Genomic DNA, 24,270 nt, shown 5'->3' with positions numbered 1-24,270 from the left:
GTTTGCAGAATGCCAGTTCAAATTCCTGCTCTGTGCATGTCATTTGACTCAAAATGCAATCTGAAAGGCAACAGATCTTCATTTTTCACATGCTGATTTTTAGCTTGAATCAGTGAATACATTGTCTGAGCCTCTATTACCACAACAGAAAAATACATCTTGTATTTAAATAAATAAATAAAACTATCTCCCTTAACTTTTGGAAATACTTTAAATGCTTTTTGTTATCATAGTATCACTTTTTATACCAAAGCAACCTCCAGTCTTAGAAACTATACAACTTTGGCAGGAAAAAAGCTGCCTTATAAAGCCCCACATTCTTGATTCTGAGGCAGTTTAAAATAACTTTCCATAATGTCATATATCTTAAACAAAGAGTTGCACTCAGTTTCTGATGCGTCTGGGGCTTCTTTATGACCAGAAGCCAAAGCACTAACTTCTACTATTGACCACACTTCACATAGTTTTAAGTGGCATCTACTGAAATAGCACAATCCACTTAAAACTTTTCCTAACAGCTAGGCTCAGCAGTCTGGGTGTGGCAGCACTTGTGACTGAAAGCTCCTTCTAGACCCCTATGCAGGTTGATAACTCAGCTAAGAACCCTTACCAAGAATTTCAATACACCAGCACTTTCTCCTATGAGAAAACCATAGCAGTAAATTAATATGTACTATAATGATTACTATTGTAGTCGAGGTTTAGTTTACCTGATGTAGACTACAGTTAATTCACCTGAAATTACTTACATTTCATTAAAATCGCACCATTATGATTATAAAAATATTTCTTCCTGCTTAACACCTTTTGTTCACTTTGTTTTCTCTGCACCAATGCAGAATCTCAACAGTCAGGAAACATTCTTTGCAAGATTTATGGGGCAATGCCAGCCCGAATCGCTTCCACCCTTCATCAATACTCAATTTTTGGTAAAACTCAAACCAAATGATTCAATTATAATAGCAAGTTGCTATAAACAGAATTTCACTACCAATTTGTTGTCACTACAGTTTTAGTAGGAATTCTGATTTATTGCAATATTTTTGTACCTTAATCTAGGTTATGGCATAATATGTGTGTATATAAATATAATGTCTATGAAAACAATTATCAGAAAAAAACATTTCTAACACAATCATTCATTATAAAAAGCCAAACCAAACCCTGAACAGCTTTTCGGTCAAGAAGTTCAATTTCTCAGGACAAAAGAAAGCATGCAAAAAGAAATTGCATGCAAAACACCTAAATACACTCCCAGTCTGGCTGCTGTCTGCAAAAAAGCTGCAGAGAAACAAAATAATTAAATACAAAGTTTGGCAACTTAATTGGATCTAGGAGGTAATTCTTAAAGTTAACAACAGTTTTTAAGGAAAGAAATGGCAGAGTTGTATTTATTTAAAAAAGTTACCCACCATAAAATAGAGTTCTATGCAAGTTATTTATAAAGGCATCTCACTGTGGTCAGCACATATCTTACTAGATGCTACCTCTTCATAATTATGTAAGACAAGTAGGGCCTTTTCTGCATCATTCACTGTTGCAAAACATCCAAAAGAACCTAGTTTGGCCTAAATTTAAATTACATAACCTCCGCTTCTTTCAACAGCAGCTTTACAAGTGTAAAGAAAGACAGCTTTTAGTCGACATGGAAATTTAATTTTGAATGAACTACAACACAAATATGCTTTTTTAACATACAGCCGTGTTCCTTCTTTACAGCTAGCAACTGTCGGACAAAAAATTAAGACTTATTTTTTCTGTAAATATACTTCCTGTGCATACACTAGATGTGAACTTTTTAAAACTGCATTTCAGATTCTCCAAAACAAAGCTGGAAAAGTTACTCATCAGTTTCTTGCCCGTACACCAACATGAGACTGTTAACCTCTTCGATATCCAAAACCCACAAAACTGCCACCTTTCATCACTGAAGTACTACCCCTATTCATGGTAACACATGACACAAGAGAAATCAAGCCCCAAACCTTATCTAGTGTCATCTTAAGACTGCAAATATCCAGAAATTTGTTAAAACTCCCAGAGTAATCTTAACATTCCTGATATACAAAGTATGCCAGCCTGCAAATAAAAGCACCGAGAACGTAATAGCTTACAACTTAAAAGATGAGTAATTTCAAGCACTTCACTAGATTTTAACTGTGATACTACAGATGGTGGGCATTTTTTTCCAGGATATATAGACTTACACTGAAAACCTCCGGTGTCAAGTAAAACATTTTTATCGAAGTCACACTATACAGAGTACTGCTGCCATAACAATCTTCTGAGGTCACCGTGTTCTCTCCAGTTTGATTTTACAACTCTAATAGCAAGGAGACAGAGGAAAGGAATGTGGAAGTGTCAACCGATACTATTACACCACAAAAACCTACAGACACACACAGGTTCCATGAACTTAAAGACAACCTAGTACTAGCATTTCTGTGTTACAGGTGCTAGGCTTGCAAATTTAATTTATGTCATAGGATTTCTACTTGTTTTCTGTGTAGGTACATAGGTGTACATTCTGTGTACATTGGTGTAGTTAAAAGAGAAAGAGAAATGAAACTACACTGACCTGTAATATGAGTGACTAAGGAGGTACAGCAGAAGAACAGCGACCTGAGGCAATAGCTGCAAGGAAGCTTGCATACCGTAAATCATACACAGGAGCTGTACCAGTTTCGAGCTCTTCCCTCTAGCCATAAAAAATAAGCAACGTGTACTGCTTCTCTGCTACATACAAAGAGAATACTTTTACAGAAATTTCATAAAAATACTGCAAACTGCTACAGCAATCACTAAAATAACCTGTCAAAAACTTGTCAAAATGTTTAGAAAGATCTTACCTTACTAGTGCAGACCTTTATTAGATAAAAGGAATAAATTGGAAGGTGCTATTTGGAGAGTCTAAACTACTTCATCTACATATCCACTTAATCCACACCAAGGAAAATTAACAATGCCCTTTTGGCCTTACAGCAGCACAAGCAACATGACTACTCCATTTCATTTCACTTGCAAAGGTATAAAATCACTATCCTGTACTACATACCATAAAACAGACTACTAAACAGAAGCAGAACTCACAATGAGGAGGGAAAAAGTGAAGCCAGTTGCCAAATTTGAACTTCTGAGTTAACATCAATCCTAACCACCCTAACAGACAAAAAGCTACAAGCAAAGACAGTGAATTCTGGACTTCGCTGCTACAGAAGTTATGGACACAGGTAACATCAGGAAGCTACAAGGGATTAGAAGACTTCATGGATAACAAGTTCTTACAAAAAACAAATAATAAATTAATCAACAAGCATGTTCAAATCAACAAGCATCTCAAATCAGACAATGGCAGAGGGGGAGGAGAAGGGATTATTGCCAAGCGGCTGCATGCAGCTTCTTCTATGCTTCTCCTATTGCTACTTTCCAGGATAGGGTATGGGACTAGACTGACCACTGGCCTGCCCCAACCGAAGACTTCTCTCATTTCTAATGCTACTCTGACAGTGAAACCTCTCTAGTTCAAACAAAACCTAACTCCTTCCATGGGCAGGGAATCCTAGAACACTTAAATTTGCCTTGCTTCAATTATACATCCTGTTTTCTTTGTTTTGCTATCACAAGGCATCCAAGATAGGAAGCAACGTCTTCTACATTAAGGGTAATTTTCCATTGTTTTAAATATTCAGAAGGAAGTCCCAGTTTAAAAAAACAGCGATACTGCCCAGATAGCAACACTGGAGAAACCTTTGAAAACTTGTTTTTTTCAATCCCACATGAATTTTAGATAGTAGCTTTCAAATCTATTTGCATTATTTAATCAGTAAACTGTTGCTACACTACTTTTGAAATATTCTTATCTAATAATTCTTAACAAAACACTCAACCCAAATCAAGTTCCTAGAAGGCCTGTGATCTAGTTATCAAGCAGTATCAAAAAAGCTACAAATTGCTACATGCCCCTCATAGCATGCCAACAGATCTAAGAAACTTAAAAAGTAAACAGGCTGAAGTACAATGCAAAGACTGAATTTTAGACAATGAACAGACCTGTTCATGCTCCATGATGAATCTGTGAAGTGTTCGGCATACAAATTTAACAACGAAGAAGAGATGCTCTCTTCTTCAACAGGCAATAGTAAAGAAGCATATGTATGTGTGTGTTAGTGACACCATTAAAGGCTAGATGGGAACAATCATCCTCATTACTACCCCACACACAGATACACAGTGTAAGGAATTATCCAGGAAGAGCACTTAGACTTCCAAGAGACTTTAAACTGCACAGGAAAGCTGAACACAGCAAACTTTTATAAGCTTCTAGAGATACACTGCCTTGCATCTTGTGGCAACACAAAAGGAAAGCAAAATAAGAAGTTTTCCACATTTTTTAACTATTTCGCAGACAGAAGTTGTCATACTTAGAATTTTTAATGAAAATTCAGCTAGTTTCTAGAATAAAGTGTACCAGAAGTAAGATTACCAGTTTAAGAGCTTATCCCCTGAGTGTGCCAACTAGCTACACAAAAAAAAAACCATATTTGATATCACTGTGAAGCAGTATTTCCTACACTTTTAGGCTGCTAGGAAACACAAGCTGTGTACAAAAAAGTAAACTGCACCTATCTTTTCAGGTAGTATTTTTGCTAGGTGCAGAAGCCACGACTACTGCTAATTACATCTCAGCAAAATTAACTCTCACGTTACAAGACAAAACAGCTTCAGAGATTTATGCAGTGCCCTTGCAGAACAGGTATGGGGCCCTGCAGGTAGAAACGCCTGGTAGTGGTGAGGATAGTGGAGAGGTAGAGGATCCCCTGTTCTCTTGTCAGAGGGCAGAAGGAGGGGAACTAGGTGAGGACGGGGAGGAATGGAAGCAGGAGAGTCCTCTCTGGGCCTCCACTGCCTTCCCAGGTGCCCTCACAGAGCAGATGCAGTGCACTGGAGATAAAGAACCAAGGAAATGAGGATGCTGATAAAGCCCCATCCAGGGAGTCACTGAAGCGGGCCAGATTCACACATTAAGACTGCTTCTGTGAAGAACAAGAGGAGGATGATCCCCTCCTTCTGAGAGGATCTGAGGGTCCCAAATGCCAGCCAGACCCTTCCCACAGGGAGGTCTGCTGCCCCTCCCTGGGGCCTGGGTTAGGGATATAACCAGAAAACTCCCTGGTCTGATACAGCCCTCAGATTACTACCCTATTCTGATCTTTCAGGTAGATAGTGACGAGGTAGAGAGAAGTCCAAGGTCAACAAAAAAAAATATTTCAGGGCCTTGGGGCAATTGCTCAAGGGATCAGGAGCCCAAGTTGTGTTCTCCTCTCTCTCTCCAGTTCCTGGGAATGATGAATGGGTAAACAAGAAGACCCGACAGATCAATGCCTGTCTTCAAACCTGGTGCTACCAGCAGGACTTCGGGTTTTTTGACCACAGCTTGATTTACAGAACACCAGGCCTGCTCGCAACAAATGGGAAAACCCTGTCTCGCATGGGGAAAAGGATACTAGGGCAAGAGTTAGCAGGGCTCACAGACAGGGCTTTATAAACTAAACTTGAAGGAGGAGGGGGATAAAAGCAGACTCGCCAGTGATGAGCCTAGGGGTCAAGGGCCAATTATGGAGGTGAAATGGCCTCTTCTTCGTAGTTCCCATTGTCAGAAAGAGGGGCAACGCATACAAGTTGGAACATAGGAAGTTCCACTTAAATACGAGGAAAAACTTCTTTACAGTGAGGGTGACAGAGCACTGCAACAGGCTGCCCAGGGAGGTTGTGGAGTCTCCATCCCTGGAGATATTCAAAATCCACCTGGATACAGTCCTGTGTAAAGTGCTCTAGGTTACCCTACTTCAGTGGGAGAGCTGGACTAGATGATCTCTAGAGGTCCCTTCCAACTCCAGCAATTCTGTGATTCTGTGATACATTTACTATGGATTTTTCCCCAAGAGAAAACTGGTAATGCCACAACTACAAGCCTCAGTTTTCAGAAGACTGCAGAGCTATTGAGCTTAGACTGGACAGATTCTATTCCAAGCTCAGGAAAGACTCAGCAAAATATTCCTGAAATTACTATTGCTATATTTTCAGCTAGTGTTCAGAACCTCAGACCATGGAGGGATGTCAATCCGATTTGCAGAAGTCTGTAGCAAGTGGTTACCTCTCAAAGCAGATGCAGGGTTCTGAATGGGGAATGAAGCAAGCTGTCAGCTTTATGAAGACTCTGTTTAACTTGAATCCTAAGAAAAACAGCAGCACAAGACCTGCTAACTGCAGTAAAAACCTGCTAAGATTATAATAATTAAAAAAAAGTATCTCCAATATTACTTAAGAACTAAATATCAAATAAGTTTAATTTCCTCTAGGTCTGCTAGAGTCCTGTGCTAACTACCGTAGAAAAGTGGCAGATACTGTGGTATGACACGGTTCTTGACGGAATGTACAAGGCATTTTCATTAGATATAAACAGAAATTACTGAAAGAAAAACAGAAAGGAGTTTTGAAAACCATGTTCAGATAGCAGCTATCAATGCTACAATCAGGGAAAACACACAAGTGCAGTTTTGTGATGCTCATGCTGCCGCAGAACCGTAAGGAAGTGGAAGAGCATGCTTGCTACCATCAGAGATGACAGAGGCCCAGAAGATGATACAACAGGGCAAGAATTCTGAATAATACCGGCATAGCTGAAAAGTGACTGGAGAAAAAAGTTCCAGTCTACATTTAGATACATTCCAGAGAAGAGATGTAAATCAATACATGATAGACAACAGTCAGCCTTGGTTTCCAAATTATGTAGACCAGGAGGAGAGTTAGCAACTGGCAGGAGGTGTAGAAAACAGCACACAAGGAAAGATGAATGAAATTTGGCGATTCTAATCTGGAAAAGTCTCATGGTTTGGGCCCAACACAACAACAAACAAACAGCCCCATGGTCGCTCGCTCATTCAACTCCCACCCTCACACACACTGGGATAAGGAGGACAAAGGCCAACTAGAAGCTCATGGGTTGAGAAAAAGGACAAGGAGGGTTCTTCACAGATTAAGGTCACGAGCAAAACAGACTCAACTTGGGGAAAAATAATTTAATTTCATACTAATCAAACACACACAGGACACACACAACACACAGAGCAGGGCTTGCATATGTTACCCCACCCCTTCCTTCTTCCCAGGCCCAAATTACTTTGTTCCCAATTTCTCTCCCTCCTTTCCCCCAGCGGCACAGGGGGACAGGGGATGGGGTTTAGAGTCAGTTCACAGGCTGGTGCTTCCTGCCGCTCCCTCCTGCTCCCTCCTCCTTCGGAAGAAGGATTCCTTACAGTCCTTCCCTGCTTCCCCACGGGGTCCCTCCCATGGGCAAGCTGCTCCAGCTGCTTCGGGAACAGTCACTTCCCCTGGCGCTGGGGTCTTCCAAAGCTGCGTAATCTGAGTCCACTGGCAGCAAATCCGAGTCCACTGGCCATGTTCACCCCTCCTAGTGCTGCCAGGAAATGCTCCACCACGTTCCTCCATGAGTGCAGGGGGACTGCCTGCCATCTCGCCATAGGCTGCAGGGAAATTTCTGCCTGGGCACCTTCTTCCCCATCTTCCTCACCAACCATCTGAGGATCTTCACCCCAGCACTGCTTCTCACCTCTCCAGCTCAGCTCTTTCTCTTTTAACTGCCAGGTGCCTGCTCTGCTCAGGTCTTTTGTTCCTCTAATGGCCACTTGCCTGGTTTTGGAGCAGGGGGAGCTTCTCAGCTTCTTGTCCGGGGGCCCTTCCCCCACTACCAAAAATCCCACCACACCAGCACAAATAGCTTTAAGAGAAATACAAACACTCACTTACACTAGTGGTAGCTTCAAAGAGGAGAAGAAACTATTCTCTGCTGTCCTCAGTGAGTATGAAAGCCTTAATATACAGAAGGAAAAATTTAAGTTCCATAGTGAGACAGAAAGTCCAAAGATGATTCAGAACAGGAATGACAGACGCAATACCATCTCAGATTACAGACATACTGAACTGAGATGCCCAAACTGCAGTCTACAAACCAAAGTCTACCAGAAAAATCTGTCCAGACTGCTCACTGGTGTAATTTTCCCCCCCAGAGGCTCCCAAGATATAGCCAGAGAGTATGTACAGTTCTTTTTAAAACCCGTTCCTTGCTGCTCTGAGGGTATCACAACACCTCCCTTCCTTAATAATCAGGCCTGCATCTGCCATGTAGCCAGAACACACACACAAAAAAGTGACCTATTCCATCACTCATTATAGAGTAGTCGCACCTCCAAGTATCTTAAAGGAATCACTTAAGTGGACCGTCCCATTACATAAAACAGGTGAGCAGTATCTTTTAGTTATATGATAAAGGAGAGATCAAGAAAATCCAATTCAAAGCATCCTCAGAAAAAGTCACAGGGTCCAACCCACAAAAAAACCACTGAAACAGCGAGCCAAGTGTCAAGGTTCTTCATATTCCCATTGTAAAAACTGACAAATAAATATTGCCAGATCTTAATTTTTGTGAAGCTAGTGACTCTGATTAAGCACAGTATGAGCAAAACACAGGTTTCTAGAGTTAGTATTCCTCTCTGGTAAGCACACACTGTTATAATCACAGTTTATTTCCTTCATGTGCACGCTTTACCAGCAGGACAAGAACTAACCAGAGTTACACTGATTTTAGGTAGCACAGGCAGTCAAGAATCTAGCTGTTCCAAGAATTTCATATATCATAACATATCATGTTTGGCTTGTTATTCCAATTTTTAAAGAACCTGCGAAGTTACGTTTTAATATGGTTAAAAAATAACCAGGGTTAAAAAAAGTACAAGAGTTCAGAATAGCTAGAAGTTCTTGTTGCTTCTATATGAGAGGAAGGAGTGACTTACGGCTATATAGCCACTAGAAAGTCTTAGTTACATACTTACTCCTTTTGCCCCTTCCACCTTTTTTCTCAGACTACCTCTGACTTAGCATAGATGGACTAAAGAGTAAGTGAACAGCTAGTAGATTTCTTCATTATTCAATGTGTAGCAATGTTTTCTGCATATTAATAAAAATTTGTTCTGAATACCAAATTCAGAAGTTATTCATGGTTTAAGCACAGTGTCATAAAATACAGCATTTGAGAGCTTCAAACTTAAACACACTGATTTTTAAGAAATTAGCAAAAGTTGGAAATTAAATGAGAAATAGATGGAAGTAGTTTCCTCCATTGGAGAGCTGAAGCACAGTAACTAGTGTACCAAATCTTCTGTAGATTATTTAATCCAAGGTGATCTAGGGCCCTCTGTCTTCAGTGGCCATATAATGTTCTCTCTACTTTGAAGGATTAAGGTATATGCTGAACAATTTAATGTTTTGAGAGATCAGGCCCACAGTTTTAAGTTAGTGAATGACAAAACAAGAATATCCCTGACAACTACGAACAACTCAACCACCACCAAAGGACAGAAACTCTTTGAAAAATAAAAAGCAGTCAGTTCTTGAAGATGACACTGAGCTGAGACTATAAAACCATCTCTCCCTAGCTCAGTCATTAGAGACTTTCCATCCCCTGAAACAGAAAAAGAATTTAAACAAAAAAACCCAACAACCTTCAAACCACAAACCTAATTCCCTCCCCCCCCTCCTCAGGAAGAGGAGACAGTTTTACCATTCCAAGAGGCAGTTCTACCAATTCCTACTGTTTATTGTGCCAAAAGATACCATTAAAACAAGTCATCGTAGCCTTGAAAGCGACAGCCAAATAGTTCTGCAACAGAACCAAGGATTCATCTTCCCAATAAAGAAAACAAAAAGGCCCTAAACAACCCGTATCCATGTCTTTAAATAATTTATCTGTATTACAGCTAAGGTTTGATCTCACCAAATACTGAATGCTGTAAGAATTTATTCTAGGTTGCATCAGGTTCTCTTCGTGTACACAGAGAAATCATTTTTATTGGGTCAGCCTGGGAACGGGCATGTAATGCTCTGGCACTGAGCTCTGAATTAAGAGGCAGACTACAGGAAAAAAAATGGTATTATTAAAGGCTTCTCAATCCTTTAATGATGCTTGATGTACCAGAGGCATCCCCTTGGCAAAACAAGCAAGAGAACAGTACTGAGAGATGTTAGGAATCTTTCCTAACTTCATTTTGAGTCTTCCTTTTAACTTCTGTTTTATTAGGAAGCCACACATATAAGCAGATTTACAGTAACATTTAAAAAAAAAAAAAACAGGTACTTACAAATTTACTTCAGAGTGACCATTTAAAGAGATGTTAGACAATGGCATATTTCAATTCTAAAAGCAGAAAAAGTGAGGGTATTTGACCTGCTAATTATAGTATCTAACTTCATTTCAGCTTACATTTTAGGAGCTGGCTTTCAAAATCCACAACAAAATTCAGAGAACTACTTAAAATAAGGTTGATTACTATCTAGGATAAACATCATAATATGTGAGACAACACATGCATTTTATTCTTAAAAGCACAATACTAAAAATCTGCAGCTTTCAAGTTTCTGTATTTCAGTCATCTATATCACACTACAGCCTTTGAAACAAAGGCCAAATTAATATCCTTCTACGTTTCAAATATTATTTTTGCCTTCTTTTCTACTACAGAAGTCTAATAGATTATGAAATAATGCCTTACCAGATGTCATTTGTCCATTACCTAATTACTGGTTCCGGAGCCATATTCAGTGATTTTCTCAAACAAACCCTAAACATTTATTCCAAAATCCATCAAGAGCAAATGTAAAGAATTGGGATGCTGAGATTGGTTGGTTTTAGCAGTGGGGGGAGCAGGGAGGTCAGGAAGGGAGGCATATTCAAATATCAAAGTTAATTCTAATCATTAAAAATTAACCAGATATTTGGTTTAAAGATTCATATAGTGCCATCTGCATTAACTTTCTTCACATCACATTCAAAGCTTTTCAGAATTCACAACCTAAGATTTTTTCCATACCAGAATTAAGTCGTAACATGTTGCTTGGCAATAACATCCCACCTCTGGGAAGACAACGACCACCCCTTTTTTTCTGATTGGAAGCCTGATTGTGTTGCACAGGTGTCCCCATCCATCTGAAAACAAAGGCTCTGCAAGTACACTGACGTCACCGCAGATACAGCAAGCACCAGAATAGAAACTCAAATATATACTTCATACTACAGCCCAACAGGAAGTCAGAATCATACCCTCCTGTTAAAGTATAAAATGAACGTGCAGAGATGTGTGCTGGGAATACAAAATTAATATATCCTCTACTAAGTGACATTCTATTTGTTGCATAGCAACAGGAATCTACTGCAGAAAAACAATATGGAACTTTTTTTTTTACTTGCCAAGCTGCAATTAACCCCAGTCTTCCTGAGAAACAGAAACTCCATGGCATAAACATTGCTCTCATCATCAGTCTAACCGAAGATGCTATGTCCAACACTAACTCTGTTTTACTTTAAAATTATTCTGTACATTTAAATGGTTGTAAGGTATGGTTCTGCTGAGAAAAAATTCACTGCTACAATGCAGACAGCCAGCAACATTTTCATGCTACAGTAATGGCCAAGAAAAAATTCTAAGATGCAAAAATTTTCCTAAGTGCAGAATGCTTTCATCATTATATCCCAGATTTTTGTCCTACAATGTAACAAAAAAACAAAATTAAATCTCTCAAGTTGTAGGGAAAAAGCCTACAGCTTTATTTCTAAATAGTTTTGCTTTGTTTCATTTGTTGCATGTGTTTGGGGAGCTGATTTTGTTCTACCAAAAAAAAAAAAAAAAAAAGCATTAACCAAAACTGCTTTGAATTTAAGACCTGTTACAAATGTTACAAAACTATGTGTGGACAGCTGAACTGTGTTCCTTTTCATGGGAGACAAAGTTTTCTCTAAGAAAGAATGAATTGCATGAAATCTTTCCCCCTTCCCAAAGAACAGAAAAGCTATTATCACTCAACTATTTGGGCAATTGATACAATGATTCATCAAAAGTTATATGAAAGTACGCAGCACCAAACTGGGGACAGTTTTGTTTTGTTTTTGCTAAACACCCTGCCCATTCCCGTGATTCCCAGACAAGCTCCCTGAATTACAACCAAAGTAACTAATGACTGGGCTTTGAGGCGAGTTCACTCCCTACACCTACCCCAACAGCAGACATATTTGAAGACAGAGACCTCAGTCCAGTTCACAAGAAAAACATGCAAGATTTCAAATACACGAATGTTGAATAACGAGATTGCCACTATATAAATCATAGAACCTGAAAGCATTCCTAAGAGTTACACTAACAGCTCAGTCTTCATCCTACCATGACTTACAAAATGTGAACAATTTACGCAGGAGAAAAACTTAAGGAAAAATGTTACAAAGGCCTTACTACATAAGGCCTAGATAACATCAATCATACAAGTGGTTACAAGGCTTAAAAACACTTTCCCATTCAAAAGAGCTAAGGATTTGTCATACCATACAGCCACTTCCCTCCGTCTTTATTCACAGCTAGTGAGGCACAGAACAGACCAGACAGAAATCAGATAGATGATTGTAGGTGAAGACTGTGCATCAAATATTTGGAATCCTAAACCTTTATATACAGGCAGCACACACAGGTTAACAGTACATATCCGGAATGGTGTCTTCTTTTTACTGTCAAGGCAGAGAGAAGTCTAAGAGGAGAGGTTGCTTGTTTTGCATTCATATGCCCTAAGAAAAGGATTCACATTAATTGAAAGCAAGATATTTAGAGTATTCAGAACTGGCTTAACTGTACACTCTTCTACCCTGTGATGACTAACTAGGGACTTCAACAGAGCAGTATTATTAAGCATTAGTCATGTCTAAAGATGCAACCCTTGTAATGCAATCCACTTCTATCTCCAGCCTACAAATTTACTATACAGAGGTCACGCTGGTGACCACACCACATCCTCACAAAAAATGTGTGATGGGCTCCTCAAACCAGGCACTAGGAGCATTTTGGTTTTTCCCCAGCAATTCCCAATAGTTGGATGCTTCAAAGGAAAATACACCTTCGCACTTTACACCAGAACAGTAACATTTGCAAAGTATCTTTCAGTTTTACTGTTTGAAATTTTTCTCTGCAATGCAATCTCAGATTCCTCTAGGTGGGCATCATGTTTGCAGACTAATGCAAAAACAAAGGGCAAGTTAAATTGTATCCTACCACTGCTTACCTGTTTTAAAGCACCTAGTCCCTTATTCTTTGGAATACAAATTATACTAAACATTGCTACTACGTGAGACATAAAAACTATGAGCTAGCTATAAAAAAACAAACCACACAGCAACATTTACCTGTATCTGCAATATGCCTGCAACAATCCACACAGTACAAAATCTCCACATGGTGTCTCCAAAGAATTGAATAACTTTCTCAGGCACTCAGCACTTGAATGTCTGAAAGCTTGCCTGCAGCCTGATCCACACCACTACAGCAGCTGATCTAATAAAAGGTATTGCCTCTCCTTGTAAAAACTTGGTCTTGTTTATATCTTCAGCGCAACACAGCTACTGCAACAGTTCATAATCTGCAAGACAACCTTACAGCCATCTATTTGTGGATTTAGCTACTGTTTGAAACCATAGCAGTTACAGGATGACAGAAGTGTTTTATCAGTGAATAAGAAATGTACATAAAATAGAAAATATACAGGAATAACTTTTGAAGTTACCCATATAGTACACCAAACCAGTAAGTCTGAAATGCACTATTCTTCCAATCTTCATGAAAATACCATTGTAAGATATTGGCAAAATAAAAAATTAGGTCCCTGAACCTCCAGTTTTCATAACCTCATAACTCAGTTGCAAGGTCAGATGTAAAGTTAAGCAATAATAATTCTGAGAATAATTCCTGTATGAGGCAGTTAACAGCAGATCACTAAACTTCGTCACATCATATTCTGCAATCTAGAAAAATGGTACTACCAAAATCCTTGAGATTACAGCACAAGACATTTAGGGTGCAATATTTAAGTTACCTCTTTGTATTTGATGCTTTGGTCTTCTCCCTCAATCTCAAGTCAAAATTTTTATCTCAAACCCATTCCTGCATTTCCAGACAGTGGCTAAAAACCCAATGAAATCACTGAAATGCTACAAAACCTCATTCTCAATTACTCTCCAAAACACGTAACAACTGAAGAAGCAGCTGAAATACTGGATTCAACTTCCGCTTAAGCTTATTGGCAGCAACTCACTACTCAAGTGCTCTAGACATTAATCTGCTCTTCCTTCTACTCTTGATTAGAGATGGATTCCATGCCAGCTTTCTAAGGTTAACCTTTCTCCTCAGCCTTCTCTTGGTCAGAAGAATGAACTGGATAGGTCTTTCATGTCTTCACTCACCCCTCAAACAGCAAGCAAAAACCAAGAGAAAAGTAGAGACACACAATGAATGGAGATACAAGTATCAGCTACTTCCTGAACCATCCTACTGCTCTACTCACACTGAAGTGATTGAACTAAATATGTCAGTATATAACAATATATTAAAATATAGTAGTAGTTTCTTGAGTTCTGACTATATTCACAAACTTACATCAAAGCAGGAGTATTCCGAACTAGCAAAAAGTACCTCCAGACCTAATTTCCCAAAAAAAAAAAACTAAAAAAATTTTTTTTTTACATAAGTACTGTCAAACTATATCTGTTCTTCAGTAATATGTTCAATTATTAGATTTACACATGCAAATGCTGAGCTTCAGCACTGATCATTTTCATAACAGTGCTATCATTCACTACTTTATTATCTCTGCCATAATTGGGTTCACTTGGATTAGGTTTCACTGCTTTGTCATTCTGGCCACATCATCCATTTCAGACAATAGGTAACAATGTTTATTCTGAAGTTGTAAAGTCCATTTAACTTAATCCACAGTAGCCAGTTGCAGGTTGGTCGTTTTTTTTTTTAAATGGGCTTTGTAAATGCATTCAAGAACACAATACAAGTTTCCTAACAAAGCTTCACTGTGTTCAAATTTAAGTACAAATCCAACAAGGTAAAAAAAAAAAAAGTTCCATTAACTCACACAGAGTCCTTTTCTAGAACAGCCAGCATTGTTTAATGGACTGAGGTTTGCCAGAAGGATCATATACTTTCCTCAACAACAGTTCAGCGGAGAAGAAGAAATAAAAGGTATACACATCACTACGTATTGTTTATAAAAGACCCCAAGCTTTTAAAAGAAAGCACAGAAGAGCAAAGACTGTTAAGGAACAAGAAAATATATGGAGAAAACAAGTTTTCAAAACAAGCAGTAGTGTATACTGCTTATTGCACAACACATTACTGATATGAACATCTACAGTAGAAGAATCCATGCTAGCCTAGCACTTGAAGGTTGGTGCCTGAAAAACACGTGTATTTTTACATGTTATTTCAAGAGCTAGTGGTTTCAAGCAGCATTACCAGGTTCAAGGCCCGTATGTACTCAAGTCAGATTTGCAAAGCCAACCAGAAAACTGAATGCAACCTAAAAATACCAACCGCCTCTTTCCAGCAATGACAGTAAAAATACAACCAATACAGCGCTATTGAAAGGTTTGTTGGAAATATATGAACTGCAACAGAATCCTAATCCTCTTCCCATTTAGTATTTGCATTTTCAATCCCATACAATTAGGAAAAAATGCAACTTCAGTGGAAGGCTCCACAAAATACGCAATTCTAGCAGATATGACCACATATGAAGATAAGTCTATACAACTGAAATATAAGAACTTTTACCAATAGCCAGACAAGACCACAATAAAACACTCCATCAACTACATGCCTTCCAAAGCATTTCAGTTAAAAATCTGTTATCACTGTATGGTAACCTGCAAAAAAGATCTCAGTCAGTTGCCTAAGCAAATTTTAAGTATTAATCAGTATTTTAGGAGGTTGCTTTAAGGAGAAGGACACATACATAGAAATTTATTTCCTACAAAATGAAAATCTAAATATTTCTCTAGTCACTATAGAACCGCAACTAAGGCATAAATAGAGTCTTTAGGCTATACCACTGATTACTCGTTCTTTTACTATTCCACTAAATTTTAAGTTTTAAAACTTTCTTTTTTAAACTAGGTGGCTAGTATACTTGGAACACAAAACAACCTGACCTCATCTTCCTTATGGAATTCACAATAAGTATAGATTACTTTCAAAAATTGTTGAAGAATAACAGAAGAACAAGAGAACCTGTGAAACAAAATCCTTCCAACTGTGTTTGTGCTATAAACTAGGAGTTCAGAGTTATTTCTGACAAAACACTAATCCAGCAAAGGAACATTTTCATATCACCCTCCGGAGTGTAGTTTCCACTTCTCTCCCCCATGCTTCCCTGGGTGTCAGCACCTTTCTTTACCATAATTTAAAAAAGAAAAAAGAGGGGGGGAAAAAAAAGAAGAAAAAACCCACACCACCAACCTACACACTTAGCAAAGAAGAATACTAGTTTTGCACTAAACTGAAGTAATTTTTACTATTCTTCCTTTATGTAAGCTAGCTTTGCCTGGAGAATTTTCAGTATGTGAGAGCAGATTTTTTCTTTTCCTGAATATTGATTGTGTTTTCTTTTAATAAGCCCTGCCCAAAGACTATTCATGGAGAGCAAGAGAATCTTGCTTCAACTACTCACATAAATTTGTGCATTGACTCCCAAAACATGTGCTCCTAACAAGCAGTTCAACTGGAAAGACTAACCCAAAGCAGATTGACAACTCATCTCACACCATATTGAACAGTCCCATTTTCTCCACCAGGCTGTCACTAGCATTTGGGCAGAAAACTCAGAAAAATGTCCTATCTTCTCCCAAGCAGCAGTTCCATAAGCTGCCCATAAATGTCTACAGAACTATAACATTAGAAGTAGCAGATGTGTAACACTGTCAAAAGGCTTAGGTAAGCACGACTTACACATTCTTTTTTGGAATTTTTTTAACATTAGTTGTGAAACAGCTACAGTGAAGGAGACTTGTAATAAGTCATAGGTGGCGAGAAGCTTATCAATTATTAGAACAATTCATTATGAGTATCTCAAATAAAACATTTTCCTCTAAAACCTGTATTGGATACGGAGCTTTTTAAAATGAGGCAAAACTGCTTTTGACTCACTTATTTCGATATATGTTTTTATTTCTTAAGTTATAAAATTTGAAAGTTAAAGTAAGGTAGTGCAGCCATTTCTAAAAAGGAAAAAAGATTCTGTATTGTAGGGCATACCGAACAGGGCAGGGGAGGGACAGTAAGGACAAAACACTGGCTTTTCATTTGGCAGGTTTAAATACTGACAGATAGAGAAGTGCCTTTGCTCCGTATTAATCCCAAGAGAGATGCAAACAGGCCAGGAAGACAAGGTAGTTTTATACAATTCACAAGGACTAGCAGGGAAAGGCAGGGGTGAAAACAGGGAGCAAGGTAGGCACCATCATAAATTACCTGAATGTACTGAAGCTGTTCTACAAGGCTTGTGCAACTTCTCTCTCTGCTACATTTACTTTTAGTTACCACTAAAGTAATTTTTTTTAATCAAAGATAAAAAGCACATACCTTCTGCCTCCTCTTAACAATATAGCATTCTTGTAAACTAAAATAATCTAGATGTTTAGAGAGCTGGCACACGTATTTCTACACTGCTGAGTGGAATCAGGTATGAACTGTCAAAAGCAATTCTAGAAGAAAGGTCAAAGTAAAGAAGGGAATAATTATGTTTCACAATACACATTTGCTCTCTAGTAATGAAAGCAAATGGCTCTGTCCAGTTGTTCAATAACCTACTTCTATAATAGTTCTGCATGAAATGCACTGGCATGGCAAGAAGCAGTTCTCATTACCAAGTATTTCCAATCACATGCCTAAGGCACCACTGAAGTACATCACTTAGGGCATACGTGCACTAGCAAAGCATCTGCTGGAACAGGTGCTGGAAGAATAATTCCTCTCCTTTTTATGGAAGCCTAGAAAGAAAGGTTTTTATGCTACAGTGGTCTGAAGTAGGACACTTAAGTCAGTTTTGTTTTCTGACCTCCAAACATGAAACCCTGAAACAGCCAAGAAAAAACTAGTACATACCCTTCCAGAGCGCATTCCTGAATTATACACACTCCCAGAGTGCTTCTAATTTTTAGGTGATCATAAATAGCTTTTTTCTAGAAAAATTGTATTCTGATTACCACACCCTATTCACAGAGTAATCTCGTAAAGACTTATACTTTTATCGTCAAAGTAATTAACTAAACTACCCAGAGACCTTGAGGGCAAAACAGTTGTCAGATCCCATATAAGGAGAGCAGAACTGACCCATCCAAAAATTGCTTGCAACTGTCACAAATACAGGGCTAAAGACTGCACTTCTATCAGACAGATGACTCAGTCCATCTGTTAGTTTACTTATGAACAAGGAAAGTAACCTGAATTCTTGTATCCACCTGAAAAAGCCTGCCTACACGACCAATTTTACTCTTAACATATGAGCAGCTTTAGGAACTGTACTGGTTGCAGTTATGTCTTTCCAGTCTAATTTAATTGCTTGCTTGAACTTCCAACATTTTGTCAAGTAGTTCTCAACTAAATTAAGCTTTCTATTTCAAATATGCTATCTGAGCAAGTCTTTAAAGCAAAGGTACGATTCGTTACCCTACATATTGATGTACACAATAACTTATTGCCCCCATTGAAATTAATGGCTTTGCTACTCTGATATTTTACTACCTTAAATAACTGCAGTTATTGCAATAGACTGAACCATACTACTGTCACTAATACAATACACTAGCATACCCACTTTTCTGGAAACCCTGGGAAACATGTAGCAGCTCCTTCAAGAATTTCTAGTCCTAATGAAGGTACATATTTTGTTACTTCTCTCGTGGGCTTTCACTCATGTATTAAAGACATAAAAAAAACCCAGCAAATATGGTATCAGATATCTTAGCACAACATTTAAAATATAATGAAGGCTTACTCACTCAGACACAGAATAGACTGACTTATAATTATATCATGAATTACATCCTAAAGCAACATACATGGGCAGAAAAGCTGATGAATGTTAGTAAATAGAAAATTTAATATGGTTTAGAGACCAAAAATTTAGCTTTTTATCATGAAAACGTGAGGATGCGACATGATTTTCTAAAAACTCAGTAATTTAGCTACTTGCCCTACCTAAATACAGCATGAACATTCACACATGATATGCACAGTAGCCCATTGCAAGCACAAATTAATATACTAGACTCTTGAAATAGAAGAATTTAAAATTCTAAAAAAATAATGTTTCTTTCCCAGTTCCTGCAACTTGGGTAATTAAACCAGACTAAGCAGTTAGCTTGCTGACTGGCAAACTAATGAAAAACAATTCTTTCACACACGAAGAAATGGATGTAGTAATCCCAAAAGATACAAAACCAAACAAAACCCAAAAATAACAGAGGAAAAAAAAAAAAACCCACCCTCAAAAGAATTTGGTTAACCTTCACTGTAGAATACTAGCTCTAGCAGTAGGGTTAGGTTCATCAGTATCCATAATACAGATTTCAACTTATGCTTCCATAAAAGTCTGTTCACACATTTTCCTCTCGTATCAATAAGATGGGAAGTGATGCCGTTACTAGAACCAGGCCACCAAATTCTGCTGTTACCTAGATTTTAACTACTTTTTTTCTCTACCACATTCCAGTTAGTAAACATAAACCTCACTGAATATTCCTATTCCTCTATACCTATTATAAGTGCATTCAGAAAACTACATCAAGAGCATGACTTAGTACTAAGCCAGAATACAATAAGAACAACAGGTGTTCATGGGAGTCACCTGTTTTTACCTAGAGCAGGGAGAAGGATACAGAAGCCCAATTCAAGCTGGCACCTGAGCAAAGTAACTTCATACTTGGGCTACACCATTTAACCGGGATACTTAACATTCAAAGTTTATCAGCAACCTAAAACCCTGAACAGATGCTACTCGAATAGCATATAATGTTAATTCAAATACAAAACAGACTTCTGCAAGAACTAATCCCATGCACCACTGATGTTTGTGTCTTAGGAACTGATGATTAATTTATAATATGAAGATGCTCTTTATGATGATGTTTAGTTTTATTTGACATACAGAAAACCAGTCTGCTCTTCAGTATCCGACCAGCTAACGCAGATAAGATGCGAGATCTTAACACAAAATCATCAGAATTAGTTCAGGCTCGTGATGGCTGAAGAACAGGCTCTCACACATGTATGTGTCAAAGGACAGAACAGAAAATTAGGTTTTCTTGTTGGGTTTTTTCCCCCAAATCATCTCAGAACAACTTTCGGTATTTACTACTTTTTGTATTCTTCGGAACACCAATTGAATACTTACCTGTAGAACAGCAATGGCAGAACAGAGTTTAAGCATTCCAGAAGACAGTGTCAAAAGTATGTTTTTAATATTAACTGCTAAGATTTAACACCACCTGCAAATAGAGGACCTATATATGAAATGCTGGTCACTTGTTCAATCCACCTTGTCACTCCTCCCCCATCACAACTTGACCAGCAAGTATACATTAAAAGACATTGCCCAAACAAAATACAGGATGAAGATATTGTTTAAACATGTTACAGAAATATACCATCAATCCTAGTCTAAACAAGTCCAAAGAGAGAGCGTGCAGTGAAAGCTTGCCATTGTTCTGGAGTCGGACCAATTAAACAAAACTGAGTCAACTTAACAGTGCCTCTATAGAGAATATACTTCTTTAACCACATCATTTTCTTAGCCTGTGTAGTTTTATTGGTACAGTTTCCTTCTTTTTTTCAACGGGTTTAGAAATTAGTGTTCTTGAAGGCTGATTTCTTTGAAATACCCCATGACCACTCACACTGACCATCCAACTTGCAACTACATTCCCCCCCATACCAGGTAAACGCTCTGCACTCACAAGCAGCTAACAAGTCTCAGACCTAAAATATATTCATTTCCCTATATTTATTAACTGCTTCGAGTCAACTATTCAAACATCTAAATAAGCAACCTAAGGGCAGGTTCAACCTACACACTTTCTTGTTATGCTAGTTAGGAGAAAATTTTTGTGCTCCCTCCAAACTGGCAGAAGTCCTAGCACACGAGCAGTTACATCAGCGAACGAGCAGCCTCGCTGGTATAGCTTACTTCACCCAGGGTCACCCGCACAATTGAAGTACCTTTTGCCAGTATGAAAAACAAATCTACGCAGGGCTTCTCAGAACATTTAACGTCAAGTCTTGCTAGATTACCAGCAGCCATTGTGTTAAAGGCTGGAAAGACAATAAAAATAAAGTTCAAAAAACAACGACCCTCTGTTTAAAGAATCTGGGTATGAACTGGAAGTTTTCTAAGTTGTAACTTTTCTTTTGTTGGGCATCTGACCTCTAAAAGAACAACATGAATAAATGAAAATAAATTATCTTGTGACAAAGCAAACCTTAAAACAACACAGGACACAAATACCTACAGTTAACAAAGAAAACGAGAGGGAAACACAGAACACAATTCAAACAATGGCAATGCTACCCTTCCCACCGACGGTGTACACACATGGGGGGGCGGAGACACAACACCCTTAAGTTCAAAAAATGTAATTAAGATTTTACTGCAATTGACATAGAATTCCAATAGCCACTGCAGTTTTTTGTAGCAGAAGAACTGGCTGATTTTCATCATGCAAATCTTGCCTAGCTATTATACTCCAAAGACCTGACGACTTACAGGCATCTTTAAGACAAAGAAGGTTCAATTAAACCGCAAACCAGGCAAGACCTTCTAACGGGGAGAAAGAAAATGAAAAAGGTAACTGGGTTCCTCCGTTGTTTCACTGCGGGACAGGCCTACGGGGAGCACACAGCGAAAGAGCAGCGCCCGGGCTACCCAGCCGCATTCTCACCGGGTCCTGCACCAGTCGAGGAAGATTACGGAGACAGAGCAGGCACTACAAAGAGCTGGGGGGGGGGTGGGCGGGACGGAACGGGCTAGAGAGGCAAAAAAACGACTTTAAATGAATGAGCCGGCGGGGAGCGGGAGTCCCTGGCTGAAAGGTGGGCAAGCACCCACCTCCTCTCCTCCTCCCCCGGCCCCCAGCCGCGTCCACCTCGGTGTTTACATCCGAAACCTCCCAACGCGACACTTTCCCGGCTGCCAAGAGGGGGAACCCCCCCCCCTCCCCACCTCCCCCGGCGCCTCTTTATTGATTACACAGGGAAAAGCCCAGCTGCTGCTGCAATGCAACACGCGCCGGGTACGGCAGAGCAGGAGCGAAGAGGAAAAGGAAAAAAAGAAAAAGAAAATAATAAAAAACCCCCCACAAAAACCCCAACACCACACACCGGGAGAAAACGAGGGGAGCGGGCGGAGCGCGGCGCCAGCCGTGCCGGTGCCCCCGGGGGAGGCCGGAGCGGGGCCGCCCCCTCCCGCCGGGCTGGGCCCCTCTCCCCTCCGCCGAGCGCAACTTCGCCGCCGCGGGGGACGGGGACGGGGACGGCGGGGCCGCCCCTCCCCCACGCGCCACTAACAATGGGCCCCTCCCCCACCGCGGGGCTCCCCTCAGCCTGGCCCCCTCCCCCCGCCGGCCCAGCGCCCCGGGGCCCCGCTCACGGCGGCGGGGGGGCACAGACACACACACACACACACACAGACACCCGCACTCAGCCCCGCACACACACACAGACACAGACACAGACACAGACACCCGCCCGCCCGCCGCGGGGCCGGCCCCTCACCTCATGGTGCCGCCCGGGGCCGCAGAGCCGCTGCCGCTTCCTCGCTCGCTCCGCTCGCTCCCTCTGGCCGCTCCTCGCCGCTCCGCAGGGGCCGCGGGCGCCGGCAGCTCCCCCACCCGTCTCCGCCGCTCCCTCCGCCGCCGGGCCGGGCCAGACCAGACCACCGCGGGCAGCCGGGGGGTGGGAGGGGGACGGCAGAGGTGGGGGGAAATGGGCGGGGAGGAGCGAACCAAAGCGCGGGGGAGGCCGGAGGGGAGCGGCGGGGCGGAGGGCGCGGCGGAGGTGCGGGGACGCGGCGGGAAGGGGCGGGTCGCGTCGCCGGGGCCGGGCGGCGGGACGGGGCCCGGCGGGGGCGGGCGGGCGGGCGGTCAGGTGGGTAGGTGTGCACGCACGCACATACATGCATGCACAGGGCGATGGCGGCGGCTTTCCGGGAGCCCTTCCTCAGCCCTTGCTCCTGGGGAGCCGTCGCCTGCAGCAGCTCCTTCCCCCAGCGGCCCCGCGGGAAGCGGGACCGCCCGACCCGGCTGCCAGGAGACCCTCCCGGAGCGGCCGAGGAGCAGCCTGGGCTCCCCAGCAGCCGTGCCGGCTCGGCGGAGCGCGGCCCCGGGGCTCACCGAACCCCGCCATCGGCAGAGCCTCCGTACCCCGGCCCGGGATGAGCCCGGGGTCTGTGCGCCCCGGGAAACGGCACTGGGTGTACTGGTGACACTGGCATCCCTGTGTGGGAGAGCACCCGTGCACCCACCGCCTGTGCTCCCCCGGGAAATTCCGCTGGGTTTGTGGCTCTTGGCAGTGCCTCTCTGTGCCCCGGGAAGCCTGTGGCCTAAGACACGTGTTCAGGGGTCCAGGAATGTTGTTCCAGCTTTCCATCTTTCAGTAGCCCGGCGTTTGTGCTAAATACAGATTTATGTTTTGCGTTTAGTATTCCTAGCGGACCCCCCATACAGTGTGCATAGCTTTAACCCGGATCCTGTTAGCTGAATTCGGTCAGGAACCAAATTCCCATTCTTTTCCATCTGTGTTAACAGAGGTGATGATCTTTGCAATTTCCAACCACCCTGGGCATCTGTGTGCTTTTGCATCTGTGATTTAATTTTTCCCTAACAAACGTGTTCTCTAGAGTTTACTTCTTAAAAATGTTTTGTATCTGAGAAATAAATGTGTGTATGTGTCTTCTTTATAAATTTCCAGACTTCTAGATATTAAAAGGCACTTGATTTTGGAAATACCTAGTTACCTTTTATGTATATATATATGATCCATGTTTCACACATTTGAGTTTTTTTACCATGAATTTCAGTTATGTGACACTATGCTTACAACCTCTTCCTTGATCAGTATGGGATCTGAGGCAAGGTCATCCACTGTCAATTAGTGGTGTCAGTAATGCAATAAGAGAGGAGCTGGTCAAAGAGAAAAATGGTCAGGTGTTAGAAAATACTAATTCAGGAAAAATGACAGTCTCTGAAACTGAAGCTAATGAATAACAGTTCAGTAAGAAAATTAACATGTTTTTACTGGCATAAGGATGATGTCAAGTAAAATG

General features: G+C 40.7%; 1 protein-coding gene across 6 annotated transcripts in view; it reads right to left on the bottom strand.

Annotated features, from left to right (window-relative positions):
• Window positions 1-22,956, bottom strand: part of ENAH (ENAH actin regulator) — a 100,495-nt gene extending 77,539 nt beyond the window's left edge. For all 6 annotated transcript variants that reach the window (XM_051614545.1, XM_051614546.1, XM_051614548.1 and 3 more), the window contains exon 1: window positions 22,722-22,956. In XM_051614545.1, coding sequence (XP_051470505.1) covers window positions 22,722-22,726 — 5 coding nt within the window. In that variant the 5' untranslated portion in view covers window positions 22,727-22,956. The remainder of the gene's footprint in view (window positions 1-22,721) is intronic.
• Window positions 22,957-24,270: the final 1,314 nt, after the last annotated feature.

This window comes from Apus apus, chromosome 3, assembly GCF_020740795.1.
Source record: "Apus apus isolate bApuApu2 chromosome 3, bApuApu2.pri.cur, whole genome shotgun sequence".
NCBI classification, from domain to species: domain Eukaryota; kingdom Metazoa; phylum Chordata; class Aves; order Apodiformes; family Apodidae; genus Apus; species Apus apus.
Note: the sequence above shows the minus strand (reverse complement) of the source record. Positions and strands in the feature narration are given on the sequence as shown.